General features: G+C 53.4%; 4 protein-coding genes across 4 annotated transcripts; 3 read left to right on the top strand and 1 right to left on the bottom strand.

Moving 5' to 3' along the window:
• Positions 1-17: 17 nt before the first annotated feature.
• Positions 18-1,807, bottom strand: LOC128276208 (UDP-glucosyltransferase 2-like; the record flags this gene model as incomplete). Its single annotated transcript, XM_053014680.1, has 5 exons — positions 1,701-1,807; positions 1,398-1,627; positions 1,044-1,335; positions 430-979; positions 18-359 (listed from the first exon to the last, which is right to left on the bottom strand). Coding segments are annotated over exons 1-5 (1,521 nt in total), but the record flags the coding sequence as incomplete, so codon positions are not given.
• A 916-nt stretch (positions 1,808-2,723) lies between these two features.
• LOC128276207 (UDP-glucosyltransferase 2-like) lies at positions 2,724-4,588 on the top strand. The gene is made up of 3 exons (XM_053014679.1): positions 2,724-3,419; positions 3,492-4,041; positions 4,132-4,588. The coding sequence occupies exons 1-3, from the start codon at positions 2,767-2,769 to the stop codon at positions 4,513-4,515; spliced, it is 1,587 nt and encodes a 528-aa protein (XP_052870639.1). The 5' UTR covers positions 2,724-2,766; the 3' UTR covers positions 4,516-4,588.
• A 663-nt stretch (positions 4,589-5,251) lies between these two features.
• On the top strand, positions 5,252-7,106 carry LOC128276210 (UDP-glucosyltransferase 2-like). The gene is made up of 3 exons (XM_053014682.1): positions 5,252-5,868; positions 5,936-6,485; positions 6,562-7,106. The coding sequence occupies exons 1-3, from the start codon at positions 5,258-5,260 to the stop codon at positions 6,949-6,951; spliced, it is 1,551 nt and encodes a 516-aa protein (XP_052870642.1). The 5' UTR covers positions 5,252-5,257; the 3' UTR covers positions 6,952-7,106.
• LOC128276209 (UDP-glucosyltransferase 2-like) lies at positions 7,088-8,998 on the top strand. The gene is made up of 4 exons (XM_053014681.1): positions 7,088-7,350; positions 7,418-7,930; positions 7,993-8,542; positions 8,612-8,998. Exons 1-4 carry the CDS (start codon positions 7,229-7,231, stop codon positions 8,996-8,998), a joined length of 1,572 nt encoding a protein of 523 aa, XP_052870641.1. The 5' UTR covers positions 7,088-7,228.
• Positions 8,999-9,561: the final 563 nt, after the last annotated feature.

Below are 9,561 nucleotides of genomic sequence, written 5' to 3'. Positions count from 1 at the left end.
ACCGTCGGTCGCCTTACCGTTCGCAGCACCAGTCTCATAAACACGAGCACACCAACAAGTGGAATACATAGCAGAAAGATGCCTACGTCGACCAGATTCGTTCTGAGAAATCCCAGCTTCAGCACGGGCGACTGCAGCTCCGTCGCGTTCGGGTGACGCAGGACCCACTCGATCCACCAGACGGCGCGTGCCAATGGTTTCTCGGGCTGATCGCGAAACAGTGCAGACTGTGCCGCCATGCGGCTGCGATACTTGGGATCCTCCAAAACATCCTGCAAGGCCTGCTTAAGCTTGTCGCTGCTCATCGTTTGGAAGACGACACGCCGTGCCACGCCTTTACGAACGCAGCGTTCTAGATTCTGAAAAAGGGTCCACCAGGGGTCAAGCCTACGAAGAGGATTGTGTTTGCGTTCTGCCGCACTGTCTTACCCGGTGCTGATCGGTTATGAAGGGAATGCCCACGATTGGTACCCCGTACCACACGGCTTCGTGTGTGCTCAGCAGTCCAGCATGCGTCACGAACGCTTTGGTCTTACGATGGGCCAAAATGTCGTTCTGTGGAAACCACTTCCGCACCATAACATTCGTTGGTAGGTTGAGCTGAAGGTCGGTCTCGAACTTCCACAGAAAGTGATATTCGGGCAGCTGACCAAGCGCCTCGATGATCATACGTTGCCGGGCCTCACCGAGTTGATCGCTGCGAATGTTGGTGCCGAGCGAGAACAAAATTGCACCCTTCCGGCTGGCGTTTACAAACTGTTCCAGGTCGGTGGGTAGCGGTTCCGGGTCCCGGATCTGTAGCCCACCGACGGGGATGAGGTTCGGTGGAGAGGATTCGGGAAAATCGATCGAGTAGTGTGCGTTCACCAAAAGCAGCTTGGAGTGCTGGTGCAGCTTGGCCGCGTATGGTAGGTCCGGGTACGGGAAGTAGTCACGCATCATTTGATCAATTCGCGGATGTGACACGTACGTCCGATAGCTGGAACGGATTCGCGTTCTACATTAAAGTCGAATTCTATCCGTCACCAGCCGACAACACTCACCAATAATCCGCCAAACTCAGAAGCGTGTTATGAACCCGCTGGAAGAAGCTCATGTCCGAGTCGTAACTGAGTGAGTAGAACGGTACGTAGGAGTAGTACTTGTGCCCACCGATCGCATCCGTCGAGTACGGCGGGTTGTTGAACGCGGTCACACTGACCAGTGGCGGATAGTGGAACTTATGTAGCAAACCGAGCAGGCATGGGCCCAAGGTAAAGTCGTGCAGGACCAGATCGAACCGGAAATTGTCTGGATAGTCCAACACGGTGCGTAATCCTTTAGACTTCAGAATTCCTACAACGGTTCAAATGAGCTTTAGCACACTAACGGGATAAAAGTCATTAGATGATGCTTACCGACACACTCGAGAATCACGAAATCTCGATAGAATGTGACGACACTTTTGAACAGGTTCTCATTGGCCATCTCGACCAGATCGATCGTCTCAGGACCACTGTAAAGCGTGGGGTATATTTCTTCTAACTCGACATAGTGCACATTGCTGGGTTGATTCCGTTCGACATCTGCCGACAGGATGGTCAAGTTGTGTCCCGCACGGGCCAGCGCGTCCATTATGGATCGATTCCTGCCGGTGGCGAACGGCGAAGATCATCATCGGTGTTCAATTTAACCTGCGCGATATCATCATCTTACCGTACCATATATGATGACTAGGACTGGGCACTCCCATCAAGCACAATATGTTGGCCGTATCGACTTGCGCCAGTGAAAATAGCACACTCAACACACTGCCTATAGCTAACATCTTGCCACGAGAAGCAAGGTCCTCACACGGCACGTTCAATGTGAAGCACGTTCAATGTTGAACTTGAACTGGCCAAAAACAGTGGCCATACCGTTGACAACCTAAAATCCTCTTAATAGATTAAAACACTCGACGCCGCGCCATTGTGCGTGGTTCCAAATAAACGGGCCTACAATGTTATCACTCTGCCGGTGTCGCGCTGGTCGGACATATCTACCAGACCGGCGAAACTGATTTAACGCACACACACGCGCTGGGACGGCGGCACCTTGAAGACTTCAATGCGGAGCATCAATTGGAACGATCGCCGCAGGTCAGTTTGGTCGCCGAAGACTTTAACGAGCAATAACCTTGAGAACCCCTATGACCGGCTGACTTTAACCCATACAAACTATCGCTGGTGAAGCGTGCCATTCGGTTCCTTTGCAAGTATCCGTCCCATTCCGACAGTAAATAAGGTGATGATCTATCTGGAGAGTGGCAGACAGTTGGAGTGGCACGCGTTGGTAAGCACTGGTGGCAGCTGCGGTTATGACCCAAATCTCGGGCCCAGATCGTGATAAGCTCGGTCGGCTGATCCTCGTTATCTGCTTCCGTCTAGTTCGCGGCAAACATGACTAGCGTCTTCCTACTGTCTAGGAATATGAGCAAAACAGCGCGATCATGACAGTGTTTGGGGCCCGTGACCCGTGGGAACGTGGGATTGGAACCTCACACTCGCACTAGGCAAACATTTTGTGTCAATTTATGAAAGTATCCATCTCAGCCGGATGGTCGCACAATTGCAAACATCAATTGAAGCCGTAAGTGTGATGCTCGCGTGAAAACTATACGCTTCGCGCGCGCCCGGCCACGTGACACTTTAAACGGCAAGAGATTTGCTCGGGCTCAGACTGCCCCCGTCGGAGAGATGCACTGATTGCCAGTTTCATTGCTTGTTGGATCGTCACAACGATAAGATGGGTGGTAATCAGACGAACGTGGTGGTTGTGTTTTGTGTGGCAGCCACTCTGCTGCTGAGCGGGACCGGGCCAACCAAAGGTGCAAACATCCTCTGTCTGTTTGCGGTTCCCAGCCCGAGCCATCACATCTGGAACCGGGTCCTGGTGGATGCGCTGGCCGCGAACGACCACAACCTCACCGTCGTCTCGCCGGACATCGAGAAGATCGCGAAACCGAACATCACCTACATTCATCTGGAGGCAACGTACGATGCGATCCACGAGGGGGCAACCGCCATCGATTTCTACGAAATGGCTCAGGCCGGCGTGGTGGAGAGTATGCGAATTTTCTACGACTACGCCATCTCGATGTGCACCGGAATTCTGCGCTCCGCGGGCTACGGCACGATTTCAAACTATCCGCCCGACTACCGGTTCGATTTGGTCCTGTACGACTACACGTGCGGCCCGTGCCTGATGGCGCTCTACCACCGGTTCGGTCAGCCACCGCTCGTTGGTGTGACGGCCTTCAACAATCCGCCCTACTCGACCGATCTGATCGGTGGCCACAAATACTACGCATACATTCCGTACTACACCCTGGACTACGATAGTCGCATGAACTTTTTCCAGCGCTTCTTCAACGCGGCCATCCATTGGATGGATCACTTGTGAGTATGCCTGAGATGTTGCTGGAAAGGTCTTGGGCTGTTTCATCGAGGAAATCGCATCTTTCGCTACAGTTACCGCAACCACGTGTTCCTACCCGAAACCGATCGGATGGTGCGGGGCCACGAGCATGACCCGAACCTACCGTACCTCGGAACGTTGGATCAGAAAATGATGCTGATGCTGGTCAACTCTCACCACGCGGTCGACTTTCCGGAGCCGGTGCCCCAGAACATGGTGCAAGTCGGTGGCCTTCAAATAATCCCCCCGAAACCGCTTCCGGCCGATCTCGATCGGTTCATTCGGGGTGGCAAAAAGGGAGCGGTCCTTTTTTCACTCGGCACCAACGTGCTCAGCAAGGATCTCGGTGATGAGCGGATCCGATCGTTCCTGGAGGCGTTCCGTCAGATGCCGGCGTACAACTTTTTGTGGAAGTTCGAAACCGACCTTCCGTTCGATCTACCGGCGAACGTGATGATCAAAAAGTTTCTCCCGCAGAACGATATCCTGGCGCACGGAAGCGTGAAGGGCTTCATGACTCACGGTGGATTGCTGAGCACGCACGAGGGCACCTGGCATGGGGTTCCGATGGTTGGCATTCCTGTGATCGCCGATCAATACCGGGTAGGTCACGGAACGGTTCGGTCCGGCTAACGATATTACCGTATTCACCGGTTGTACTCTCTCTCTCTCTATTTTCCTCTGTCACGATAGAACCTAGCCAAATCCGTCCGGGCTGGGGTGGCCGAAAAGCTGGACCTGTGGGATCTCACCACCGAAAAGATACGCAACACGGTGCTGAAGGTTCTGGAAACTCCCAGCTATCGGCGCGCCGTTAAGGAGCGCTCGGGGCTCTTCCGCGATCAGGCCGAAACACCGCTGGAACGGGCTGTGTGGTGGATCGAGTGGGCTCTACGGCACCCGAATGCGAAAACCATCCAGTCGCCCACCCTTCAGCTGGGATCGTGGCGTAGTGAGCTGTCCGACGTGAAGCTGTCGATCGTGCTTGCCATTTTATGCATCGTGTGGGCGCTCAAGAAATTGGTCAGTGGTCTGTGCACGAACTCAGCGAAATCAAGCAAACGAAAGGTGCATTAATGGCCACTAACTTTTGTAGTTTTTGTGAAAGTTGACGTCAATACACTCTCGACAACCTTCACGCGGTTAGCAATGAACGTGTTCATGGTGTTTCGTTTTTGTTTTCTGCCCGTTGTTGGTACATCTCCGCTAATGGTCTCTCGCTGTGGGCACGATCGTTTCACCGAGAACCGGGAAATGAGGAATCATTTGCATCGCACGTGCACACCATTACGATTACCTGGCAAGTTTCATCAACAGAGGGCCAGAACCATTTCGTCACAACTTTTAATTCGCGTAATCAAAGATCATCTAATGGCGACAAGGTGATCTCGTCTGTGCAACGAACAGAGGTGCATATCAATGTTAGATAGAAGAGAGTTCTTAATCGGAATACATGATCGACTAAATAGCAATAAACTGCACTCACACTTCAACAACCGACGTCGGGTTCGTCCTTCACTGGCAATAGAGTCGTGCCGATCTTGCTTGTTTCACAGCTCCTTGTTGTTTCTTGTTGCTCCTTCAATATGTACAACTATAGAATAAAAATGATCGAAAACAGTACGTCACACGGCGATCATGACTGCTTGCTCGGCGCTGGGGGCCACGTGCTAGTACTTGCGTGCCGGGTAGTGATCATCTGTGACGAGTCATTACTTCCGAGTTGCTAGCTCCGCAAAGGGCCCGCACGGAAGTGGGCGAATAAAACTGACCCGTCCGGCCAGTGCAACGGTCAGTCTTTGTAGCACTTGCCCCTAGGATGCTGCTGTGGATTGCTGGCGTTTGCCTTCTGCCAGCGTTTGTGCAAGCGGCCAACATCCTCTGCCTAACGCCCGTCCCTAGCCCAAGTCATCACATATGGAACCGTGTGTGGATCGAGGCTCTGGCCTCGCGAGGACACAATCTAACCGTGGTCTCGGCGGACGTGGACCGGAAGCCTCATCCCAACGTTACGTACATTCACCTTGAACAGGCGTACACCGATTTGCATGACGAACTCGACCTGTTCGAGATGGCCGACCGGAGTGCATTGCTTGGCATTCGCGATCTGTACACCTGGGGCTCGGCAATGTGCACGGGTGTGCTACGCTCGAACGGTCTCCGCACGATACGAGCGTACCCGGACGAATTCCAATTCGATCTCGTCATCGCCGACGTTACCTGCGGGCCGTGTCTGTTTCCGCTCATACACCGTTTCGGCTATCCACCCCTGATTGCCGTGACGGCGTTCAACAATCCTCAGTTCACAACGGATTTCGTCGGTGGCCACAAACACTACGCGTACGTGCCGTTTTTCACAGTCAACTACGATTCGGACATGAACATATGGCAGCGGTTCTACAACTGGGTGCTGCACAACGTCGATCACTGGTAAGCGAGCGGAATGGCCGGCGACGCTGTGGGGACCATTTCTCGTGAGCTCCCCCCCTTCTTGCAGGTATCGACATCGCGTGTTCCTACCAAAAATAGAGCGAATGGCACGGGAACACTTCCGGTACGACGGCATGATTCCGTTGGAGGAAATGGAACGCCGGACCTACCTGTTGCTGGCAAACTTCCACTACTCCGTCGATTTCGCCGAATCCATTCCGCCGAGCCACATACCGGTGGGTGGCCTCCAGATACTGCCCGCAAAGCCACTGTCCGCCGAGCTGACACGGTTCATTGCCGCCGGTCCGGAAGGGGCGATCCTTTTCTCGCTCGGCACGAACGTGCGCAGTGCCGACCTAGGCGAGACCCGTATCGGGATGTTTCTCGAAGCGTTCCGGCAGCTGCCGCAGTTCCATTTCGTGTGGAAGTTCGAGAGCAACCCAAACTTTTCCATACCTCCTAACGTGCTGATCAAGAGTTTTCTGCCGCAGAACGACATTCTGGCGCACCCGAATGTCGTAGCGTTTATCACGCACGGCGGCATGCTGAGTACGCACGAAGCCACCTGGCACGGGGTTCCGATGATTGGCATTCCGTTCATCTGCGATCAATATCGGGTACGGAGCGGGGGCCGTGTGACAAGGGGGCCACTTGTAGGCTACCTCACTAATGGACTCTCGGTTTACTACACAGAACCTACACAAATCCGTGACGGCTGGCGTTGCACTCCGGCTGGATCAGCATTCTTTGTCGACGGAGAAAATCAAACGTGCCGTCCTGGAGCTGACCGGTGACACCCGGTACCGAGAGAGGATGCGCCAGCGCTCGGCGCTTCTCCGCGATCAACCGGAGCACCCGCTGGACCGGGCTGTGTGGTGGATCGAGTGGGCCTTACGCCACCCGGACGCCGGCGCAATTCAGTCGCCCACGAAGCGCATGTCCGTGTGGCAGTCCGAGCTGTACGATGTAAAGCTGCTGCTGCTCCTAGCGATCGTGCTCCTGGTGTACCAAACCGGCCGGATACTGTCACGCTGCGTGCGGTGGGCTGCGATTATTCTACCGGCTGGGAAAAAAACCAACTAACACAATAAACGATGGCCAACGGTGCTTCGGGCGGAGCGTGTATCATTACAATCTCGCCAACTCACGCGTGTGATCACGCGAACCGTATCTCTTCCGTCAACTATCAAGCACTTCATGTGGTGCCTTTTCTCCGCTTGAATGGCGAATCGTTGATAGACCGGCGCGTGCGATTTTTTAGCAAACTCATGCCGCTGCGCCTTAGGTCAATTGCACAATCGCCGCCAGCGGTGGACGACCGTCAGCAGGGACATACCAGTTATTCGTCGCTGAACCCACGATGAATGCGCAAGTGATAAGGTTAGCGGTGCTACTGTTGGTGACTGCGCGCTTAGCGCCCGTGGTGCGTGGTGCGAACATTCTTTGCATCATGACCGTACCGAGCCCTAGCCACCATATCTGGTAAGTTGTGCGAAACGGCACCGAAAAGGAGTGACTTGAAGGGACCCGTGTTTCTGGCCCACCGTAGGAATCGAGTCGTAATGGAGGAGCTGGTGGCCAGGGGGCACAACGTGACGGTTGTGTCACAGGACGGCGATAAATCTCGCACCAATCTCACCTACATACTGCTCGAAAAGGTGTATAGCACCATTTACCAGGACGAGCAGTTGGATTTGCTCGAAGTGGCGAAGGAAACAGCGTTTCAATCGTTGTTCACCTTCAAGGAGTTCTACATGGGCATGTGCCGGGGTGCGCTGCTATCCGACGGGCTCAAGGTGATCCTCAGCTATCCAGACAGCTTCCGGTTCGATGTGGTGCTGTACGACTTCGGGTGCGGGCCGTGCCTGTTGCCGCTGTTGCATAAGTTCCACTACCCGCCACTGGTCAGCCTCACGCCATTCAGTAATCCTCCGTTCTCCGTCTTTATCGCCGGCGGCCATAAGCACTATGCGTACACACCACACTTTGCCCTGCCGTACGGATCGAAAATGGGCTTTCTGCAAAGGGTGTCCAATACGTTGCTGTATCTCGCCGAAGCCAGGTAATCGGAGCCGTATCGGAGATATGAAAACGTTGATATGATATGAGTTTCGCTCACTTTAGCATGCGGGAGTTCTACATTATGCCCGCGCTGGACACGATGGTGCGCACGCACTTTGGCTACGAAGACATGCCGTACCTCGGGGAGCTGGAACAGCGGACGGTGGTCATGCTGCTGAATACAAATCCCACGTTCGATTCGCTAGAACCACTGCCGCCGAATGTGATCGGTATTGGGGGTGCGCACATCAAAGATCCTGCTCCGTTGCCGGATGACTTGGAGCGGTTCGTTCAAGGAGGGAAAAAAGGAGCGGTCCTGTTCTCGCTCGGTTCCAACGTACGATCGGACACCATCGGCGAGCACCGTCAGCGAGTGTTCATTGAAGCTTTCCGCCAAATGCCGGACTACCATTTCATGTGGAAATTCGAGTCGGAACTCAACATTCCGCTGCCGCCAAACGTGATCATCCGACCGTGGTTACCGCAGAACAGCATCCTGAATCATCCCAGGGTGAAAGCATTCATCACCCACTCGGGCGGTCTGAGCACCCAGGAAGCTTCCTGGTTTGGGGTGCCGCTGATTGGCATGCCAATATTCATCGACCAGCATCGGGTAAGCATCGAACGTTCCGGTTCCGGTTTAGCCCGTCTAATGACCACAATTTTACTGATTATTTTTAAGAATCTGGCACGATCGGTGACCGCCGGTGTGGCCGAAAAGCTGGACTTCGCCTCGATCACTACCGACGACGTACGCCGGACCGTCCTGAAGGTCCTCGAAACGCCTTCGTATCGAGACAACATGAAGCATCGGGCCATGTACTTCCGGGATCAACCCGAAAGCCCACTTCAACGGGCAATTTGGTGGATCGAGTTCGCGGTGCGTCATCCAACCGTCCAGCATCTTCGATCGCCTACGCTCGAGCTGGGCACAATTCGCTCAAATTTACTCGATGTCTACGCGTTCTTGTGTGCCATAGTACTAATCGTCCTGTGGTTGATTCACTATACAGTTAAAAAACTGCTATTTCAACAACGACGTGGGCTAACGAAAAAGAAACGCGAATGATCACCATACTTCGTTACGAAAAGTAAACAATCAAGAAAGACGACTTTAGCCAAAACTGCCCACTTTGTTTCGTTTTGAGATGAGAAATTTTTACAGACACAACACTCAATGTTGGTTTTTCCCATTTTCCCAACGTTTCAAACAATCTTCAAACATGTTTTTTTGTCGAAAAACTGGAGTTTATTGCGCAACAAACGACCAAATTTGAACGTTCGACAGAACTTTGCTGTCACACCGCAAACTGACAGCACGCACGCACACCACTGCAAAAGCGGTGCGGCTCGATTTCCTGGACTTTTTATTGCATCGGAACAACTTTCATTTGTCAATAACCGTGCAAGCGGAAAGGTCCAGCGATTTCTCTTTGTTGATCAATAGCGTTTTGTCCGGCCATATTTCTCCTCTGAAGCGCATACGGATTCATCCAGCATGAGCAACGGAAAACATCTTGCAAAAGGTAAGTTAGGCCTGCAAACCCGGAGCAGTTAGCGGAGTTACCGGCGTGCCAAATCGATGAGCCTCCATACTTCTTTTGCCACCATCGATGAGGTATATTTAGTGCG

The sequence above is a fragment of the Anopheles cruzii genome, unplaced genomic scaffold (genome assembly GCF_943734635.1).
Source record: "Anopheles cruzii unplaced genomic scaffold, idAnoCruzAS_RS32_06 scaffold00730_ctg1, whole genome shotgun sequence".
NCBI lineage: Eukaryota > Metazoa > Arthropoda > Insecta > Diptera > Culicidae > Anopheles > Anopheles cruzii.
The sequence above is the reverse complement of the archived record's forward strand: the minus strand, read 5'-3'. Positions and strand labels throughout refer to the sequence as shown.

Excerpts from the sequence above, each read along its gene's own strand:
- LOC128276209 (XM_053014681.1), top strand. The coding sequence starts at position 7,229 with ATGAATGCGCAAGTGATAAGGTTAGCGGTGCTACTGTTGGTGACTGCG. Across the intron at positions 7,351-7,417 it reads AGCCCTAGCCACCATATCTG|GAATCGAGTCGTAATGGAGG; the intron begins GTAAGTTGTGCG and ends GGCCCACCGTAG. Across the intron at positions 8,543-8,611 it reads TATTCATCGACCAGCATCGG|AATCTGGCACGATCGGTGAC; the intron begins GTAAGCATCGAA and ends ATTATTTTTAAG.
- LOC128276207 (XM_053014679.1), top strand. The coding sequence starts at position 2,767 with ATGGGTGGTAATCAGACGAACGTGGTGGTTGTGTTTTGTGTGGCAGCC. Across the intron at positions 3,420-3,491 it reads ATCCATTGGATGGATCACTT|TTACCGCAACCACGTGTTCC; the intron begins GTGAGTATGCCT and ends CTTTCGCTACAG. Across the intron at positions 4,042-4,131 it reads TGATCGCCGATCAATACCGG|AACCTAGCCAAATCCGTCCG; the intron begins GTAGGTCACGGA and ends CTGTCACGATAG.
- LOC128276210 (XM_053014682.1), top strand. The coding sequence starts at position 5,258 with ATGCTGCTGTGGATTGCTGGCGTTTGCCTTCTGCCAGCGTTTGTGCAA. Across the intron at positions 5,869-5,935 it reads CTGCACAACGTCGATCACTG|GTATCGACATCGCGTGTTCC; the intron begins GTAAGCGAGCGG and ends CCCTTCTTGCAG. Across the intron at positions 6,486-6,561 it reads TCATCTGCGATCAATATCGG|AACCTACACAAATCCGTGAC; the intron begins GTACGGAGCGGG and ends TTTACTACACAG.